This window comes from Carcharodon carcharias, chromosome 20, assembly GCF_017639515.1.
Source record: "Carcharodon carcharias isolate sCarCar2 chromosome 20, sCarCar2.pri, whole genome shotgun sequence".
Taxonomy (NCBI): domain Eukaryota; kingdom Metazoa; phylum Chordata; class Chondrichthyes; order Lamniformes; family Lamnidae; genus Carcharodon; species Carcharodon carcharias.
In genome coordinates, this window is record NC_054486.1 from 5,991,479 (window position 1) to 6,013,935 (window position 22,457).

General features: G+C 43.1%; 1 protein-coding gene across 3 annotated transcripts in view; it reads left to right on the plus strand.

Annotated features, from left to right (window-relative positions):
• LOC121292767 (RNA-binding protein Nova-1) overlaps window positions 1–22,457 on the plus strand; it is a 284,122-nt gene that overhangs the window by 237,955 nt on the left and 23,710 nt on the right. Inside the window, exon 5 of one of the 3 annotated variants that reach the window (XM_041215133.1) lies at window positions 16,056–16,220. The exons of the other annotated variants lie outside the window; for them this stretch is intronic. Coding sequence (XP_041071067.1) covers window positions 16,056–16,106 — 51 coding nt within the window. The 3' untranslated portion in view covers window positions 16,107–16,220. Of the gene's footprint in view, window positions 1–16,055; window positions 16,221–22,457 lie in introns of those variants that run through there. 3 annotated transcript variants of the gene reach the window in all.

Genomic DNA, 22,457 nt, shown 5'->3' on the forward strand with positions numbered 1-22,457 from the left:
CGAAGGATATTGCAAGTTCAAGACTTGGGAAGAGGGGAACCTTAGCTCATTGAGCAAGGGGAAGGGGGAGAAGAGGCATTGAGAGCTAATTGGATGGGCTTAAACTTAGTATTAAAGAAGACTATGCACTCCTCACATTTATTGCTGGAGGTGAGAGTGAAGGAGATGGGGGAGAAGGTTTTAAGAAGACGTCTTGCGGTAGAGAAGAAACTGGAGAGTCTTTGGGAGTCTAAATCAGTGTGGTCCCTTCTACAGGGGATTTGGAATCTGTGTGAACAGGGCAAGAAACAGCATGCCTTTTCAATTAGGTTAAAGAATCTTTACTGAGACAGAAAGTCTAAGCCAGGTAGTGAAAGTTAGAATATTTAATTCAATGTAAAAATTGTGCACAGAAAGTGAAGTAAAGAGAGGGAAAGAAAGATGGGCTCAAGAGATATATGAGACAAATAAAAAATAAACAATTTAAATTAATCTTTTAAAATCTCCAACAATAATTGAGAGGCTGACTCCACTCTTGTAAAGGTACATTTTTCAGTGCCAGAGTTTGTTTTGTAGTAATTAAGACTTATCTCACCATTAAAATTCACTTACATGTGAAGAGTGTGATGATGAATGTTTTTTTCTTAATATATATGGGAATATGGTGGTATTCTGTAAAGTGTGTGTGTTTGTGTGTCTGTCCATGATTAAATAGGGGGAGATTAATAAAGACAGCTTGTCTGTGAGAACTGAGAAATGAAGGGGTAAAGGTGTTAAGTTCATTCATTTGTAATGAGAGGCTAAGGTGAGGTTGGATTCCCAATTAGGTAGGTTGGATTTAAAAATCGCATAATGAGATCAGTGGAGACTTGGTTTTTCAGCTGTTAAATTTCAAAGGGAAGTTCAGAAGTGACAACGAATTTTTGCAACTTACAAAGGTTTCATAGATAAACAGGGGAAGGCATATTAAATTTTATTGACCTGACAGAAGAGACAGAATAGGAAAACATAATGATTTTCATATTCGGAAAAGTTGAGTTCAAAGAGTTATAAGGACAATGTAATTTGAGATGAAAGGGGAAAAATGATATTTAATGAAAGATGTTTAACTGAGTTGTGGGGCTGTGGGGGAGAACCCACTGAAGACAGCTTCTGTGCGCTGGAGTGCTGGAAAGCTGTGAATTTGTAAATTTGAAGCAGCCATCCAGTTTCAAGCCAGAAAAGTCTTTGTTTTCAGAAAGCGGTTTATTTCTGAACTTTCTTTTGATTTCCACCTCTGAGTGGAAGTGTTTGAGGAGTCGTGTGGTATTTCTTATGAAAGTGACAATAGTTCTTTGCCTTGGGTAATAATACTGGATTTTTGTAGTTAAAATCTATAAGGGAGATGTCACCAAGAAGGTAGTTTACTTGTGTATTTTAGCTAAGTGGGTTTTTTGGGGGGTGTTCTGTAAGATTGTTAACTGTGTAACTTTAATCTTTTGTGCTTAATGTTTAAAAATTCTAAAGGTGTTACTGAAGTTCTATGCTTTCGGCGTCAGTAGTTTTTCCTCCTCATTTTCAAAATACCAAAAAAAGGGTTTATTATTAGTAAGACAGGTTTCCCTCTTGGATCTTGTTGCTCAGCAAATAACATCTGCTGTAGTCATAACAATAGACAAATCCTAACTTTTCTGGCATACTTAATGGGTATCCAGTGAAGTGAAGTAGCAAGCCACAGCGTTATATCCACTGACCACTGGGGATGGGCAGAAACACTACCCTTGCCAATGACACCTATATCCTGTGAGTGATTTTTTTTTTTCAAAAGTACCACAATTTCACGCCCCTTTGTGTGTTTGAATGCAGAGTCTCTTGTTCAGGTAGCAGTGTAGCAAATCTTGTGGAGGAACAGGGAAAGGAATTCTGAGATCAATTTCCTGATTCCTATCTTTAACTGCACACGTGCAGATGGCGGTTATCTATTCCATAATATCAGTGCTCATTGTTGTTCTTAATTCAGACCCTTAAGATTCCTGTCTTAGCAGCCTGAAATTGGACATTGGCTTTTCTGGTATTTTTTTCTGTCAATTTTTCACCTTCAGTTAACTCTGGTGTAAAACCATATGCTGCATGCTTTTATTGGAGATCGTTGCACTTTAAATATCGCAGCTAAGCTGTCATCAAGTTTGAGGCTTGACACACAATGCTCCATTCTGTAACAGAGGAGGGGTGTACAGCTGTGCCCAGCCCTGTTCTTATCTAATGTCTACTCACTCACTCACTCATTGCACTTAAGGTCAATGGATAGCAAATGGGAAACCTAGTGTATTAACCCTAGCCTCTCCTTCAGATTAGCTAACTTAATGCAGATGAGGGAACAAACTTTGTACATTCCGGGGCCAGACTGTTCTGGTCCCATTGGCGTCAGGTGCCATGGTGACGGGGAGGGGGGGACAATGTGGCAAGGAAGCCAAAAATTGGTTTTACGCCGTTGCGACACCAGTTTGTGATTGTCTGCTCCGCTTGTCAATGACAGGCCACGTGTTCCACCCCCCCCCACCCCACCTCCCCCCCCCCCACCACCACCACCACCACCAACACCACCACCACCACCACCACCACCACCACCACCACCACCACACATCAGGAAGGTCATTTCAGTATATCTGCATCTAATTAGCAGCCCTGCTCTCCAGGATCAGACACCCCACGTCAAATTTACCACCCACATCGACGTGACTTCAGAACGGTGAGCTTCAGAAGGCGCGCACTTGGCGACCCGAACTTTGAGGGGAACTCGGAGGTGAGCGCACACAACCTTGCGTGGTGCTGGCAAGCGTCGCCCGTAGGACATCACAGAAGAGGCACCACGCATTCGCAGGGGGGTGGGGGGGGGAGCACAGTCAAGTCACTTTTTTCCGGCTGGCTTTCAGTGCAGTGCCGGGGCGAGGGCTCCAGTGTGGGTCAGTCCCAGGGGGTGGCAAGGCAGCACAGAAAGACTGAAGGAAACGCTCGAGCACATGCCAATGGAGGGATGTGGGGTTGGGGGATGGGGGGGATGAGAGATGAGGGAAGTGGCCAGGCACTTGGGAAAATCTTGTCCAAAGTGAGCATTCTTCCACAGCTGAGACCGTTCAGCAGTAGCTCCATTGACCTGCTGGGAGTCAGGCTTTCTGCCCACGCAAGGAATGCAAAAATGTGAGTGTGCCACCAAATGCTCCAGAACTTTTCACCCTCAGGTACAGACTGCAAATTAATGTGCATTTTAGGGGGCAGCAGAACAATTGGCCGACTGGACAAGTTGTAGAATCCCCTTGTGAAAGGGGCCCTGGTGCAGTCACTGGTGGAGGTGCTCACAGCCCTTTGCAATGTCTTTATTCAGGTTTGGACCAGTCTCCATTATGGTCCAAGTTAACAGTGCAGCCTTGCAGTACGGGTTAGGAGAAACCAAGACACCCATGCTAACCTACACATCTCTCTCTTTGATCCTGCAGGAGGAGAACATCAGCATCATGAAGCCTGGTGATTTAGCAGTATGCCTCATGGCTTACAGGGACCAGAGAACAAGAATAAGAGAGCGGCAGAGACTCCTGGGCTCAGCAAAGGGAGGAGCACATCCCTCAAGGTGGAGGGGCGGCAGGATTTGCTACACAAGGAGCTGAAGATCCACAGAGAGCCATCGCTCGTAGGCACCTTGCTGGATCCAGGGTCTATAGACGGCACCTGTCATTCCTGTAGGTGACTGAGAACCAGTGTTGCCGAAGACTGAGCTTGTCTAGGGAACTGGTCGGTCACAAATGCCACCTGCTGCAGGATTTGGCACCATGGATCATGGAGGACATCCACTGCCAGTGGCTGTGAAATTGACCACAGTGCTCAATTTTTACACCAGTAGCTCCTTCCAGAGCTCCACAGGTGACCTGTGCAGGATCCCGCAAGCCTCCATGCACAAGTGTATCAAGGAGGTCACAGACTCCATCTTTGCGAAGGCACAGAACTTTGTGCAGTTCACCTGGGATCAGGAAAGCCAGGAAGCAAGAGCACTGGGATTTGCGCAGATCTCAGGTTTTCCACACATGCAGGGTGCCATTGACCGCACTCACACGGCGCTTAGATCTCTGTGGCAACAAGCGGTCAACAGTGTCAACCGTAAGGGTTTCTACTCGTTGAATGTTCAGTTGGTCTGTGACCACCGCAAACACATCCTACAGATCTGAGCAGGATTTCCAGGGAGTGTCCATGACTGCTATGCCCTTAGGTCTCAGATCCTGATATCTTCCAGGGTCCAGAGAGGCTGCAGGGTTAGCTCCAAGGGCTACCCACAGAGGACGTGGCTGAAGACGCCCATGTAGCGGCCTCAGACGGCAGCAGAGCAACGTATATAACAAGGCTTATGCAACGTTTGGACATTGGTGGAGCAAACAATAGACCTTTTAAAAATGAGGTTCCGGTGCCTCGACAGAGAGTGTCGTGGATCATCATCATTTGCTGCATGCTCCACAGCCTGGCTCTGCGATGCAGTGAGGACACTCCATAAATCTTCACATAGGGCAGAATTTTGTCCTCGGTTGGCAGGCGGGCCCCACCAGCTCGGCGATGGGCGGGCAACCGAACTCCGCCGCCGAAATGGGCCCTGCCGCCATTTTGAGTGGGCGGGCCAATTAAGGCCCACCCAGCGGCCTGCCCGATAGGAAGCGCTGTGCACTGTGCACTCCCTGTGCGAGGGGGGGAAGGGGAATCCCTCTCTGTCAAAGTGAGCGCACTGCTCCCTGAGGCTAAGTCCTGTCTCAGGGAGATTGGTGACAGTGCTTCAAAGTGTCAAAATAGAAACATAAGAAAAAATTAACATGTCCCCCTCGTGTCAATGTCACACGAGATGGGACCCGTTAATAAAAACAACATAAACTTTATTTGACTTTTTAAAAACGGACATGAAACCTCATCCCGCCAGTGGATGAGGTTTCATATATTATCAGAAGTCCGCTGGGGCTCCTAGCCCGCCCGCCAGCCTTAAGGTTGGACGGGCAAGTCTTTAATGATCCTGTCAATGGCCTTAATTGGCCATTGACAGATCAGCGGGCGGACAGCTGATCTCGCTGTCCACCCGCCTTCCTGAATATTTAAATGGGGCGGGATGATGTCGGGGGTTCCTCCCAATGTCATCCTGTGTCATTTTCCCATCAGCGAGCAGGCCCCACCCCCAAATCGCCGACGGGAAAATTCAGGCCCTGGTCTCTGTGAATGTCTGAGTCCTGTCTGGCTGAGGGCAGCTCGCTTGCGTTCTGCGATCAGGGTCATATCATAGAGACGCAGCCGCAAAACTTTAAATGTACCTGATCCATTGTCCGCCTTCAGCATCTGTCTCCCTTCAGGAGCAGAGCATCACTGGTCACAGGTACTGAAGAGATGGGGGCCAGCCCCACCTTTAAGATGCTGAGATCACTTGGAGAGAATGCGAGCACTCTGTGTGGCACCTGCCCACAACATTCTGACACCAATGATACGCATTGCCGAGGTGCAGGCATCAGTAATGTGTCCAGCGAGTGTGAGGCCGGACCATCACTTTACTCTGAAGGTTACACGCTGCACAGGGAAGAGGCCCTGGACTGAGACACCTGCCTTTATCTTGTGCAGGAAACAAGGTTTCACATCTGAGTGACACGAACACTGCTCATCAGAACAAGGAGCCACAGGCAGGGAGAAATTCTTGGGAGTTTACTTGGACTTAATGCTCACTATTGTAAATAATTAACACCCATGCCCAGGCTGTGCAATTACATCTTCTTAACCTTCCTAACCCTGCCGCTATGTCTTGGTTCTCCCCCGACATCCACAGCGGAGGTGGAGGCAGCTGCTGACTGTGATGACTTTGACGGGCGTCCTCTGGAGGGCTGAGACCTGGAGGGCCCCGGCCTGCTTCTGGGATCTTGCTGTGTGGCAGTGGCCCCCTCCTCAGCCTGTGGAGCTGCAGCTGCTGAGGTCGCAGGAAGAGGGGATTTGGGTGGGCTGGACACTCCCAGAGTAACCAAGGTGGATGGCCCCGGAGTGTGCACCTGCTGATCCTCCTCCCTATAGGTGCCCGAGGGCCCCTGGCTGACTCCTTGAGGAGAAGGGGAAGTTGGAGTGAGATGACGCTGCCCCTCACTCCTCTCGCGTTGTTACTATTGGAGGCCAACTATGGCATCAGTATGGAGCTCAGCCCACGCAACAGTTCAGAACCGACGTCCTGGACCAAGGTCTCCATGGTGGCCGCCATCCTACCAGTGTTGACCTTGGTGCGTTGCAATGCTGGCTATCACCTCAGACTGAAGGTAGATAGACTCCTCCATCGTGCCTTGCAAACAGAGGAATGCAGCGGACATCCCTTCCTGATGTTCCCCAGCTCAGTTTGCAGCTCCAGCAGCTGAAGTATGAGTGAGTCCAGAGGCTCCTCACCTGACTCAGACTCCGCAGATTTATGGCCTCCAGCAGTCCTCCGAGTGTTAGTAAAATGGGAAGTCACTGCTGCCACCTACTGTGGATAAGACAGTGCAACGTGCTCACCAGATTGTGACCCCAAGGCTACTCTAGAACTAGACCCTACCGAGGTGTGCGTCTCTGTGCTGGTGGAGGGTGTGGGTGAGCGCTGTGACGAGTCTTCAATTGGGGCTTCATCTGATTCTCCTTGTGAGGTGTCTTTGGGGCTTGAGTTGAGGACTTGACTCGTGGACCCCTCGGCTCTTCCCAGATGTGCCTGTGTAAGCAAGGGGAGATAATCAGTGCATGGCAGGGGACTGCGGAACAGGGGAACTCACTCACGGCATGGTTGTCTGATGGATGTTGCACTGCTGGATCCTCACTTGGTTGAGCACCGCCAACGTCATCGTCAGCACAGGAATGGTCCAGATCCTCACCGGCCAGCTGAATGACTCATTTTCAAAGTCTGCGAGGACCTTGATGTCGGGCATTTCTCCACCAGTCTGCGACCTCTCCCTCTTGTTGTGTGACAACATGAATACAGATGGAGAGAATGTAAGCAGGACACCTGCCAGGCCAGGTGATAAGGATGAGTGGTGAGTGTAGGTGGTGAGCAGTGCCATGGATGGGATGAGGACACACTCTACAGGGCAGATGAAGGTGTGTGTGAGAGAGTGAATGGTGATGTCCCTTAAAGTGGCAGTGAGCGAGATCCCTGTGGGTGTGTGATGGGTTTGAGAGTGTGTGAGTTGAGAGTGATGAGAAGAGTGACTTACCCTGGCGGAATAGAGGAGATCATTCATCCTCTTGCAGCACTGGGTGGCCCTCGTCTTTAGCAGGGTGTTGGCGCTGACCACCGCTGCCACCTCCTCCCATTCTAGATTTGTCACCTTGCTTGCTCGTCTTCACGCAGAGCAGGTGGGGAGGACTTCACAGCTGACCTCCTCTGCATTCGGTAGGCGCCCGAGGGAGGCGTCACTGAATTTGGGGATAGCATGTTTCCTCCCTTTGGCAGCCATGACTTTGCAGCAGCTTCTGATCCCCTAGAGAGAGCTAGCTCTGTGCAGGGGTGCCCTTTAAATATGGCACCCAGAGTGCTGAAAGCCTGAGGTGAAATCAGGGCAGGCGAATGGGATTGCCCTGCCAGCAATCCGGTGTGTTTCCCAGGAACGCATTATTAATGAGGCAGGATGCACCGGGAATGGGACAACACGGTGTGGAACCTGCCATTGCGGGCCGGTGGTTAAAAGGTCCTTTTTTCCCACCCGCTACCGCACTTTGTGTAACTCTGGGACGATTCCTCCCCTGGTCTTTATAACTCCTGCTACTTAATGCTTTAATCAGTTGAGCCCTCACACCGCCCATTTCAATGTTTTTTTTTCATTTTTAAAGTATTTTTCCTCTGCCCACATTACCAATGTTAAAGTAACTATTCAGCCTTCATCATCAGTGCGACATTCTGCTCCATATCACTGAATAAATTGTTTGAAAATATCACTCACGTTACACATTAAGTTGAAAACAAACAAAAAGGATGGACCAGATTAAAAATTCATTTAAAAGAAATCAAATTTTTTTTTATTACTGTACGTTACTGGTGTTTCTTCACTGAGAAAGGTTTGACAGCTTTTCTAACAACGTTTGTTATACATGACTAAGAATGTGATTGTGATGAACTCCTGCCATAATTCTTTATAATTATTGTAGTTTTCTATTAATCCTCCTTCCTCACCCACAAGAGAAAATTTACTGCAAAGCATCACCACGGATACAAAGCAAAAATAAAAAGTGATGCTGTTTGGTTAAACAGTTCTGTTTCTGACAGTTTAAAGGCTACTCCATGGTGCGGGGCATACCACTGAAATAATTTAATGGATTTATTGCGGTTACCAAATAAGTAGCATGATCTCACTAATGATAATGCAGCACTACCTGAAATAGATTTTGATTATCCTTTTAGTGCAGTAGTCATAAAAGTAACATGATCTCATTAATAGTAATGTAACACTGCCTGATATAGATTTGGATTATTATCCTTGTAGCTTTATCAGTTTTATAAATAAACTCATTTTAAGTATGGCTTTCCTTTTCCACTTACTTCACACACCAAAAGTAAAATATTCCACTGAATCTGAGCTTTGATAAGTTGTAATGAAAACAGAAGATGCTGGAAAAACTCAGCAGGCCTGACAGCATCTGTGGAGAGAGAAACAGAGTTAACGTTTCGAGTCTGTTTGACTTCTTCAGAGTCATACAAACTCGAAACGTTAACTCTGTTTCTCGCTCCACAGATGCTGTGAGGCCTGCTGAGTTTTTCCAGCATTTTCTGTTTTTATTTCAGATTTCCAGCATCCGCAGGATTTTGCTTTTATCTTTGATAAGGTGGCTGTTATTCGTATCAGAGTAAGAATGGCAGTCTAGGTGTGTGGACAATAACTTCAGAGTGAGAGAATTGCGTGATATCACTGAGAGGCATGTCGGGGATCTGCAAATGCCTTTCTCAGAATGCAGGAAATTTGCTCTTTTTTCTAGAACATTCAGTGAATGAATGGGGAAAGGCTGCTATATCTGAAATATTGCATTACTTGAAAACAAGCATGCAGAACATTGAACTAATAGCATAACATATGTCAAATATATGCGGACTAGTGATAATCAAACACAAATCATTAAAAAAATACAAATTTTAAATTTAAAACTCAGTGTAGAATAACTTCAGACCATAGTTAATATTTAGACTCAGACATTTACAGCACAGAAGGAGGCCATTCGGCCCATTGTGTCTGCGCTGGTCAACAAAGATCTGACTACACTAATCCCATTTTCCAGTGTTTGGCCCATAGCCCTGGAGACTATGGCAACACAAGTGAATATCTAAATGCTTCTTAAATGTTTTCAGGCAGTCAGTTCCAGACTCCCACGTCCTCTGGGTGAAAAACATTTCTCTTCAACTCTCCTCTTAGCCTTCTACCTCTTACCTTAAATCTGTGACCCCTGGTTATTGACCCCTCTACTAATGGAAAAAGTGCTTTCCTATCTGCTCTATCTATACCCCTCATAATCTTATACACCTCTATCAGGTCCCCTCTCAACCTTTGTCCAACCCAATCTCCGGCGGGCGGGGAGCTGATCCCCGCCGGAGAAGAAGGGCCCCGCCACCATTTTACGTGGGTGGCCAATTAAGGCCCACCCAGCATGATGTCTGGGGGGGGGGGGGAAGCGCTATGGGCTCCCTGTGTGGGCAGGGGAGATTCCCCAAAAGTGAGAGTACACTCTTTCCCGCATGCACACAAAAGAGCGCTCATCTCCCTGAGGCTAAGTGCAGCCTCAGGGAGATCACTTCCACTTTGAAAAAGATTCAAAATAGAAAAAAATAAATTCCCTAACGTGTCCCCGTCTTGTGACAATGTCACATGAGATGGGACATGTTCATAATTTACACTGTAACTTTATTAAACTTGTTTAAAACACTACGTGAAACCTCATCCCACCAGTGGATGAGGTTTCATGTTTTTTCTATTGCCCGCCGGGACTCCTGGCCTACCCATCAATCTTAAGGTTGGACGGGCAGGTCCTTTAATTGTTTCAATGATCCTGTCAATGGCCTCAATTGACTATTGACAGATCAGTGGGCCTGCAGCTGATTTTGCAGTGCCCCCACCTTCCTGAAAATTTAAATGGGGTGGGATGATGTTGGGGGTTCCGCCCGACATCACCCCGCGTCATTTTACATGTCGGCAAGCGGGCCCCGCTTCCTGCTCACCGACGGCAAAATTCTGCCCATAGTGTAATCCCTTGCCTTGTAAGCCCTCCCCAAGTGCATTACCTCACACTTTTCCAGGTTGAATTCCATTTGCCACTGCTCTGCCCACCTGACCAGTCCATTGATATCCTCCTGCAGTTTACAGCCAACCTCCCCACTATTTACCGCCTTACCAACATGTCTCCCGCAAATCTTCTGATCATATTCCCTACATTTATTTACACCACAAACAGCAAGGGCCCCCAGCACCGAGCCCTGCGGAACCCCACTGGAAATAGACTTCCAGTCACAGAAACATCCCTCTCCCATCACCCTCTGCTTTCTGCCTCTCAGCCAATTTTGGATCCAACGTGCCACATGGCCTTGGATCCCATGGGCTCTTACTTTCTTGACCAGTCTCCCATGAGGGACCTTATCAAAAGCCTTGCTAAAGTCCACGTAGACCATAGCAAATGCATTACCCTCATCAACACTCCTGGTTACCTCCGCAAAAAATGCGATCAAATTTGTCAAACCTTCCCTTAATAAATCCAGGCTGACTATCCCTGTGTCTCCAAGTGCAGATATGTTCTGTCCCTCAGATTTCTTTCTTGCAACTTCCCCACCACAAAGGTTAGACTGACTGGCCTGTAATTTCTTGATCTATCCCTTCCTTCCTTTTTAAACAGTGGGACAACGTTAGCAGTCCTCCAGTCTTCTGGCACCTCACCAGTGGCCAGAGTGGATTTGAAAGTTACTGCCAGGGCCCCTGATAATCCTTCCCTTGCCTCCCTCAAGAGTCTGGGATACATCTCATCCAGGCATGCGGATTTATCCACTTTTAAGGCTGCTAAACCCGCTGGTACCTCCTCTCTCTCTCTATGTTAATTTCCTCTAATAGTTCACAGTCCTCCATCCTGATGTCTATATCTGTGTTATCCATTTCCATTGTGAAAACTGACGCAAAGTATTCATTGAGGACTGTACCCACGTCTTCCTGTCCACACGCAGTTTACCTCTTTGGTCCCTAATTGACCCTATGCTTTCCCTCGTTATTCTCTTGCTCTTTGGGTTTTCCTTTATTCTACCCACCAATGCTTTCTCATGCACTCTCTTACCTTTCCTAATTTCCTTTTTAAGTTCCCCTCTGCACTTTTTATACTGCTCTAGTGACTCTGTCGTATTGAGCCCTCGGTATCTGCCATAAGCTTCTCTTTTTTCCTTAATCCTAACCTTTATGTCCCTTGACATCCAGGGTTCTCCAGACTTGGTCCCCCCCGTCCCCCCTTTGTCTTTACAGGAACATAGTTGCCCTGTACTCTCACTATTTCCTCCTTGAATGCCTCCCACTGCTCTGACACAGTTTTACCTGCAAGTAGCTGCTCCCAGTCCACTTGGGCCAAATCGCATCTCATCTTAGTAAAATTAGCCTTTCCCCAGTTTAGAATTTTTATTTCCGGCCCAGCCTTATCCTTTTCCATAACTATCCTAAATCTAACTGAGCTATGGTCACTATCTCCAAAATGCTCCCCTGCTGATATGCCTTCCACCTGCCCTGGCTGATTCCTGAATATTAAGTCCAGAAATGCCCGCTCCCTTGTTGGGCTTTCTATGTACTGGCTAAAAAGGTTCTCCTGGTTGCAGCTTAATAATTTTGCCCCTTCCCTACCTGGCACACTTAAACTACCCCAGTTAATATTTTGGTAATTAAAAGCCCCTACTATCGCTGCCCTATTACTCTTACACTTCTCTGAAATTTGATTGCATATTTGGTCCTCTATATCTCTCTGTTTGGGGGCTTTTAATGTGTTTGCCCCTTTCGTGGTTTTTACTTCTACCCATATGGCTTCATTTGATGATCTTTCCGAGATATCATTCCTCCTCTCAGCTATAATTGATTCCTTGATCAATATTGTGAACCCCACCCCCCCTCTTCTATCCCCCTCTCTAACTTGTCTGAATACCCTAGAACCAGGAATGTTGAGCTGCCAATCCTGCCCTTTTAACTAAGTCTCAGTCATAGTTATGATATCATATTCCCACGAGCCTATCTGTGCCCTCAGCTCGTCTGTCTTATTCCTCAGGCTTCTTGCATTAAAATATATTCTGTTTAGCCTTGCTAAATTCACTTTTTTCTTATCCAGCCTATGTTTCCTTTGCCTTCCAGACTCACTTACTAGCATTTTAACTTTTTCTCCCATCTGAAGTACTTTTCAGGATTGCATCCCCCTGCCAATTTAGTTTAAATCCACCCCAAAAGCATTTGCAAACCTCCCCATGAGGATGTTGGTCCCTTTCCTGTTCAGATGTAACCCGTCCAACTTGTACAGGTCCCACCTCACCCAGAAATGGTCCCAATGTTCCAGGAATCTAAAGCCCTCCCTCCTGCACCATCTCTCCAGCCACACATTCATCTGCTCTGTCCTTCTGTTCTTATAATCACTACTGCGTGGCACCGGGAGTAATCCAGAGATTACTACCTTTGAAGTCCTGCTTTTTAATTTCTTAACTAACTCCCTAAAGTCTGCTTGCAGGGCCTCATTTCTCTTTCTTCCTATTTCATTGGTCCCAACATGGACCACAACCTCTGGCTGTTCACCCTCCCCCTTCAGAAGGCCCTGCAGCCGTTCCGTAACATCCTTGGCCCTGGCACCCGGGAGGCAACGCACCGTCCTGGAGTCACGAATACGGCTGCAGAAGCGCTTGTCTGCTCCCCTCACTGACGAATCCCGATCCACACTTCTTCCTCCCACCCTGAGCAGCTGGACCACCCACCGTGCCGTGGCCTTGGCTCTGATTGACCTCCACAAAGGAACCGTCACTCTCACCGTTTTCCAAGGCCAAGAAACAGGGGTTTGTGGTTGAGATGCACTCGAGGGACTCCCTGGCTACCTGCCTGGTCCCCGTTCCCTCTCTGCTCGCACTTCCTTGAACTGCGGAGTAACCACGTCCTGAACCGTGCTGTCCACGAACCTCTCAGCCCCGTGAACGCACCGCAGCGCCCCCCAGCTGCCGCTCCAGCTCCAAAACCCGGAGCTCGAGTTGCTCCAGTCGGAGGCTAATTTCTAGCCAGTTTTTAAAACATCCCACATTTGGGGCAAACATGGATCTGGATAATATTTTACAAACATAGGTGCACACGGTGTCACTTCTTATGAAATTTAGCATGTAACCAAATATGACATTGCTACTGTTTTTTAATTCAAGTTCCCTGCTTGAAATTGACACAAAAATGCTGAAGTGAAGGTAAATACAACAAATCATTTCAATTCCACGTGTCCGACATGAAACTGAGAGGTGAATATCCAAAGAGAAAGGATAAAAGAGAAAAGCATTTTGTAGCACCTTTCATGGCCGCCAAATGCCCCAAAACGATTTACAGTCAATGAAGTACCAACAAAACCAATGGAGCAAATAAAAATGTTACTCATTATTCCAACTTTATGTTGACAAAGTGAGGGACAAATAGCAATGCCCAAGGATCCTGAGAGGAGTTGGGCAAAATAAATGGTAGAGGCTCGAACTATAATTTTTGCAAATTGTATGAAATAGAAACTGTGCTTAAGGATGTTGAAATTGGAAAATTTGACTTGTCTGCAACAAAAAAGTAGACACTAAGTAAGCTAGAAAAACATAGGCCAATTTGTCTTATTTCAGTCGTGCTAATCTACTGCAGTCTAATAGAATTAAATTACTGAGGATTTAGACATGAGTTGGTCAGGGCTGGTGAACACATTTCTAAAAGACTGGTCATGCCTGGCCCACTTTATAGAATTCTTTAAATAAATAACAAGCTTATATTGATTTTTTTTTTAAATATAAAGCATTTTGGTGAAATTTAGAGGAAAGGTGATAGCACATGGCATTAGGAAGAATTAGAGATGATTGGAGAGCAGAAAGCAAATTCAGGGAATCTCTTAGATCAGAAAGATGTGGAAAAGTGATGTTCCAAGGAGCTACTCATATGTACGGAAAAAAGGTCTAGACTAGCTCATTAAAGAAACATTTCCTTCTAACATGCAGTTGATGGGGAGGTAAGGCAGATTGTGAATAACTGCAAGAAGATATAGATAGTCAAGCATGCTGGTCAGATGGGCGGCGGATGCAGTTCAATATAGAAAAGATGAGGTTATATCCTTTGGAAATAAAAATAGGCAAAAGAAGATATGCTTTAAATGGAAAGCTTTTCAATGGGTTAGAGAGCAGAGGGTCTTGGTGCATGGACACACAAAACATTGAAGCAATAGTCCTAGGAGATAAGGCAACAAAACAGGCAAATTAAAGCCCTATTTTTGTGCCTAGAGGCATAAAATACAGAAGCAAGAAAGTAATGTTGATTTGTAAAAGATTGTAATTAGGCCACAATTGGAGTATTGTGTATAAATTTGGAAGTTATTGAAAGGTCTAATAGCTCCACTAGGATGTTCACAGCCATAGAGAGAGACCAGAGAAAAAAACTGAGTGATTTGAGAGGTCTACAAGATAATTAAAATTTACGATAGATTCAATAGTGATAGATTATGCCCCTTTTCCAAAACAATGGTAACAAAGTTAAGCTAATCGAAGAATTAAAGGGGAGAGGATTTTTTTTTAAATCCCTTCACACAGAGGGTGGTTGGAATGTGAATTTATCTGCCATAATCCATCATTGAAGTAGAATACTTTCAAAAAGGAATTAGATAATTGCTTGAATCAGAATAATTGACTCATGAAGAAAATCATCAGTGCAGACAACAAATGCTTCAATTCTGTGCTGTAGCATTCCAGGGTTCTGATGCACAAATCTACTCTAATTGCAAAACATTGGTGTCCTGTGGCCTTGATAGAAATTAATCTCATCCAGACACTCAATGTGTGTTAAATGTTATCATTTCTATTAACTGTGCTTTGTTTTTGGACCTAATGTAACATATTGAAATGATCAGATTGACTCATAAGACTTTATTCCTGAACTTGCTTGGTGAAAGTTGGAAGGGTTACAAGTTTTATGTCGTGGTTCACTCATATATCGACTCCCTCAGTTGTCTTTTCTCACTCAGACTGCTGCTTGGAGTACAATGTGGAAGTGAAATGCTCCAATGTATATATTTCATTCGGCTTTACTTTAACATCATGTGAACCCGTTTAAAATAAATAGGTTATTGCCAATGTTAAACAAATGCCAATTGGAAAATCTAGACTATTGTCTCTGTTAAAAGGAACCTGGGTTTACTCACATCAGGTAATTGATGACAGTGGCTGCAGAGAAATTCATGGAGGCTTAACTGTAAATGGCGTGGAAAGCGAGGAAACAACAAGGGAATCAAGTGAAAAGATTTTTTTAAGTTGTTAAATATTTTGAATTCTATTCCAATGTAGCATTCTACAGATTATCAATTTTGCTATAACCTTATCATTTGAAATATAATGTTTTGCTTTAAAGTGGAAAAACGCACCTGTGATAAAGAATGACAAAGCAAAGCTTAAAAAACAAAAAAGTAGGTTCAATTGGATTGTCTTTCTGTTAAATTAAATAAAATATATTAAAAAGAACAACCTTCAAATGTATTGTGTTAAGGTATTGTGGAGATTCTCAGAGTAATGCTAGAGGTGCTTCAGACTAAATTTCTTATTTTGGATGGATCTGCATGTACTCTTACAGTTAAGATTAATATCTGTTTTTCCCCTAGCAAGAATATGTGATTGTAAGGGATAATATCTTGTTTAAGTTTTATGTCATCATTATCTAAAGCTATGATTCGAAACTCGCCTGAAACAGGGATATAAACATCCCATTAAGTTATGCAATGCTCCTGTCAGTGTTTATCCCCCATGAGCTGCCTTTTGGAAAGTTTTTTTTTAAATGTGTTCATGGGATTGGGGTGTTACTGAAAAAGCCACATTTATTTCCCACCTCTAGTTATCCACAAGTGGTGGTGAGCCTTCTCCTGGAACTCATGAAGACCTGTGATAAAGGTGCCTCCAGAATTTGTTAGATAGGAAGTTCCAGGTTTTGACCTATTGACAATGAGAGAACTGCGCTATTTGTTCAAGTGAGGAATGAGAGAAACTTGGAAGCGATATTGTTCCAATGACATTTCAGTTCTTGTCCATTTTGTTGCCTAATGGTACAGGGCTGAAATGGTGCTGTCAAAGTAAGCACGGTGAGCTGCTGCAGTGAATCCTGTCAACAGTACATGCTTCAGCCACAGACACCTGTAATGGAGGGCTTGGATAATTAAGTCCATTTCATGTAATTCAAAAGCAAAATGCTGTGCATGCTGTAAATCTGAAAGGAAAGCAAACAGAAAATGCTGGAAATACTCAGCAGGTCAGGCTGCATTTGTGGAGAGAAAGAGTTAGTGATCTTGATTTTCATCCTCAAGGAGGGTTGTGGGAGTTGGGAAAATTCCCTATTCAGCCCGCCCACATTGGGAAAGCTTAATGGATGTCTAGTGTCTCAGCCAACATACATAATGAGGCTTGGCTGAGAGCCCAGGCAACTGTTACTTTCGTTGAGACACACAAGCTTCAGAGAAAATATTCTTTGATTGACAGCTCAGTCTCTCTGATCTCTGCTGTCAATTTCACAACATTTGTTTACACAGTGTTAAGTGGTTTCAAGGGTTTATGGTTTTTGTTATGGATACTTTAAAGGGTCTAGATGATTGAGACTCTCTTAGCTTGTATTGAAATGGCTGGATTTTTTCAACATGGAAGAAAGTTATGAATGAATTACTTTTTTAAAAGTTTTTATTTACACTATTGACCCACTATGCACTGTCGAGAACCAATGGGCATGGATGTTGTTCTGGACCTAGCTAACGTTATTACTGGACAAGTCAGATCCCAGAATGGAACCTGGCTTGATAGATCATAATTTTTTTTTAACTCTGGAGGGTACTTACTGAAACACACTCACAGGAGTCTGCTGTCAACTTCTTAACAAAAAGATAAAACATTTATTAAACATGAAACATTAACTATATTACAGTAGACAACAAAAAGGTTGTAAAGATTTCAACACAGATACAAAGAAAAAATGATTCAAACTCACACTATCCCTTTTATCCCAGCGATACCCTTACAGGCCCAACAATCCAGTGAGGAGGTACTGCTCTTTCCACACCTAGACTAGAGCTGGTTCAGTTGCAAAGAGGTTTCTTTTCCAGTAGACTTCCAAATGTTCACTAGAAGCCCTTCCACAGTTGGTATTTCCCTTGAGATATCCAGCAAACTCACTCTAAATTCACTATTACTTTAACTTTAGAGCAATACATGTGAGCTCCTTAACAGTCTGGCATCATTTCCAGCTACAGTCTGAGACCTTTTTCCATCTTCACTCTGTGGTATATACATACCAACTGAAACTAAAAACTGTTTTTTCATCTCTCCCTGTATCCCTGTGATCCTGTCTTTGATCCCCTGTTGCTAGGCAACAGCAGAGTTTTTTTTTACTTTTTTTTTGTTTTAACTTCCTTAAACTACTCACCCCTTGGTTACCCAGCTCTTCACTTTAAGAGTAGTAAAACCTCATTAAAAATGTAAGTATACAAACAGGCCCCCAGACTTGCCAGCTCCATCTCACAAAAATTCTAAACTGAGACCAAACCCAGCTTTCACCCAGATAAAAGCAAAATACTGTGGATGTTGGAAATCTGAAATAAAAACCGAAAATGCTGGAGAAACACCACCTGTGGAGAGAGAAACAGCCTGACCTACTGAGTATTTCCAGAATTTTCTGATTTTATTCCATTCCACGTAACTTAGTTTGTACAAGTGGCATCCTAAACCGATCATAATAGATACTCTGGAGTTCTGTTGGTATTGGTGTACAATAGAGAATGTAATTCTTAAAAGTGAACCATGTTAGACTTATTTTTGAAATAGTTATTTTTTTGTATTTAAATACTTTGTCTCAATACTTTGTAACTGATAATTCAGACAATTTGGTATTTTCACCATTCTGCATATATTTCAAATAAATAAAAAGTTAAATATTTTATTTTTACTGTTCGTTATTTAAAGTACAATCTGAATTTGTCTAATGATAGGATATTGCAAACACAGCACAATATTAAGTACATTCAGTCATAGGAACAGAACCTCAATAGGATTTTTCAAAAGCAGCAATCTTTATTTTGAAAACTCCAAGCTTGATAAATATATGTTCAAGTATTTAGCTTCTGAAAACATTTTCTAACTCTTCAATTGAGATTGAAAATAATGAAATATTTATGAAGTACGCAGCTTGATTTCTGTCTTTGTTTTAAGTGAATTATTTTTACAGTAATGTAGGTCCTCTGCACCAGAAAGTATTTCAATCCTTGAATTTGGAGTGTTTCTGCAATCGGAGTGTACATAGTTTCCAGTGCAATCTACTGCAGTAAAGGTGTACAAGCAAAGTTAGAAGTAAATAATGAATTGTGAAACAATTAAAAATTTAGATTAATTTAAATTCTTGTCAATTTAATTCAGGGTTCAGGATTAAATTAGTTACGTTCTTTCCTGCACTGCATATGAAGAACGTAAGGAACAATCTTCTACAGTATATACTTCCTTTCCTCTTTCTTGGAGGAACTAAAAAGTTAACATTCCAAAAAGCAGAATAGTTTTCTCTAAGGCTTTGTTAAAGTGGTAAACCCCCAGAAACAGCATATCATCATTTGGAAGAATGTAATTGCCAATCATTAAAAATAAAACCTCTTTGCAATAAAATGATAAAGTAGCAATTTCAAATCCAATTTAGAACCCTATTCAAAGCCTGTCCACTAAGTCATGGAGATTATTGGGATGGTTTCAGAGTTGCTGGTTCATGGCTTTCTATGGGACAATAACTTACAAAGACATCCACGCCAAAAACAAAATTTAAATGATTGGTTTGAGGCCTGAGTAGCAAGTCGGGGTGGGGAGGTGAGGGTGGAAATAGCCAAAGAAATCCTTCATTAACCAGCTAGTTGGGGTGGGGAGGTGAGGGTGGAAATGGCCATAGAAATCCTTCTTTTTAATTCACCATCTACAACCAACAGGCTCAGGGCAAAAATTCTTTACATATTATACAGTCAATTAAGCACATTGCTGCCTTATCACAGTAGAAATAGTAATTACCATGCAGTAGTAAACATAATAGAAACTCTATTTGTATCTTAAAATGAAATGACTCACCCTTTTATCCTCATAAACAATTAACTCACTCATTTAAGCGATTGTAGTGAATGTAGTAATTTGGCTTACTTGTTTCCAGTGTGTTTCTTCGTACGGCTTTATTATGGAGACTTAATATTTTATTTTTCCCTTCACCCTGCCCAGTTCCAGGAACTCTAATTGAATTAAATCTTAAACATTCTATAGTGTTATAATATCAATAACATGCTTTAAATAGCATCCTGAAAATTGAAGGGATTTTATGTCAAGGGCAGCCACTTTAGTATTTGTGTGTCCTTTCTCATTGCTGCTCCCACAGTCATGCTTCGCAGAAATGCAAAGGGACATAGGGAACAACTGTCCGTTCGGAGAGAGTGCAGCTTCCCCTCCCTCCTGCTCATGCAACTTCCTGATAGGAGCAGAGGAAAACCATAAGCAAATTTCAGACCAAGCTCTGGAAATTTATTCCAGCCGCTGAAGGAAATCAGGCTAGCTCCAAGTGACTGCAGTAACTAAACATTAGTCACCTACCTACTCAAAATGCCTCCCACTTACAGAAATGTGTCCAGCTCCCTTTTGAAGAGCTGTAGAAAATCCATATTCTCAGCACACTCTGGCAGTTTTTTTGCAACAGTTTATTTCCCAGGTTTCATCCGGATTGACCTTGGTTTCTTTTGTTTACCCCACCTCCACCCCCCATTCTGCTTGGAGATTACATAACTGATGGTGGACAGGTGGGCATGTGTGCTGGTGGGGTTGGTGCCTAATCTTGATGCTCTAGGTTTTGCAGTTGTGTGAAGCACCCTCAATAGACCAGCTGGCCTTTTCCTGCCTCTTTTTTTTTGATCGCATATTCAGGATGGGTAATCTGGAAACCCTAAAACACCTTCGGTTGGGATTAAAGCATGTTGGAGTAGCATAGAGAGAGTTTTATTCTGCATCTAACAGCAGAGCGTCTCAAAACCTCGGGACCGAGTCCATGCCAGATTTCAGATCTTGCCAGTTCTTGGGGGAAAAAAAGTCTAAACTTTAATTCATTGAATAGTGGACACGTGAAATCAAGAGATTAAATTCCTTTAGAATTCATGTGGGAGTGTTTTCTATCCATCTTCATTTCTAACTTTTCTCGAACCCTTTCCCACCAAGGTGCTTCATTTGTCTTTTCTGTTGATGCTAATGAAGCTGGATCTAACATATTGGTTTTATTTTCAGGTAGACTTTTCTTAATTTTAGTGCAGGCTGATGAATTCTCCCTCATCTACGACGTTTTAACTTATGTAGTTTTCCCTTCAATGGCACTACTGCCCTTATCCTTATTGAAAATATGTTCCCAAGTAGAATACATAGCTAGATATTCTACCTCATTGGATTCTGCAAGAGTCTTTTGTTCTTCCTGGGGGAGTTCAATCACCTTTGCCACATTTGCCCTGACTTAATTCAAATCCAAATTATTTCCATCAACTTTCTCGGCCATCCCTGGGAAAAGTTCATCCATCTTCACTGGTAAGGTAAATAAGGCTGACTCACAATGTGTACTGGATTTAAAGTACAGGCTTGTGGGTGAAGCCGCCAGAAAACTAAGCTAAGCTAAGCCACTCAGAATGCAGTAAACATCAGGTGCGTGAAGCAGATAACTACTCAGCACGTCCCAATGCAGCAACTCCCCGAACAAACCAGTACGTTTTTTCACTCATTTAAAGGAACCTAAACTCGCATGGCCTGCTTTAAGAAAAAGTCTGTTTTTTGGATAGCCAGATTTGAAGTACTGTACTATATAGAACTTTTTTTACACTAAAAATATTTTTTTTGTGTGCTATCAAAATTCTTGATCTTGATTGGAACAATATTCGTCACAAAGCACCCAAATAATATTTTTCCCAATCGTAACTTGAGTTAAATAAACAAAATTGTGTACATTTTCTGGAATTGTGTGTGTCGGACTATAAGATAGACTGCTCGATTTAATGTGTTAGCCTTTGGTTCAGCACTGAAAGTCTCTGCTCAATCTCACCTGATCTGAACATTTAATAGGATAAAAATCATAGAATCTTATCATTTAATCTTCATTTTGGAGGAAATCTGGGCAAATATCATGTGGGTGTTTTGGAGTTAATATTGTTACGTCTGTGTTTAATAAATAAGAATCCTAATTAGACTCATCACTTTATTTATGCCAGTTTCTGATTAATTTTTTAAAAAGCCGTTCAGCACTCCAGCAGGAAGCACTTCAGGCTGTCAGAATGGGTGGGAAATTGGAATATCTGCTGGCAAAGTAGACACTGCTTTGCTGAACTAATAGCCTGGTCTTGAGGCAAAGTAGAACACACACAATATGCTGTAATTAATCTTGACCTTTGTAGCTGACAAGAGAGTTACTGTTCTGGAGACCCAACTTAGAGAGTAAAAGTTGGAGGTTGTGCCTCTTACTTCAGGTATTCAAGGTGATGGTTTCTATTGGAAATAGTTACATGGAGACAGGTAAATTAAAATACTTCAAACTTCATATGTCAGACAATCATAATGAAGTTTTACAATCAATCCTGATGTCTTAGTTGAAAAAAAATTCTGTCTATTAGTCCAATGCAAGTAGCTTGAGTCCTGATCATTTTGGTACTGCAATATATACATTGCTGATTATAATTTCTTCTAACCAATATTGTTACTTAATCTGTAATGTAAGCAAAACAAAACAGTTGACATATTTAAATTTTAATTGATGGGGTCAGGGGAGGAAGTGTTAAAGGAAACTAAGCAGTAGGATTACGTTCTATTGGAGACAATGTTCTGGAAGCTTTATATCGTAGGTCTAGACTCTTCACACCAGCAACACAATTTTATTTACATTAGGTTTATATGTGCTGCTGCTGCTTGTAGCTACTCCTACAAGGAGATCTGCTGTCATGCTTCATTATGCTCTTCTGTCTTGCACCATCCTCACACATACAGTGTGGCTGGTCTGCAACCGCTCTGGGACATCCCATCATCCAACTAAGCCTATGTCGGCTCCTCTTTCTGCTGCCCTCCGTTTTGCCCTCTAGAAGAAATCTCTGTAGCTTTTCAGTTCTGATCAAATGGCCAAAATATTGAAATTTTCTTTTCTGGGCGTTTATTTTTAGAGTTCTTGATCTATGATATTTTGTAGGATCTCTTCTGATTCTGCAAGTAGCGCTGTGTCATC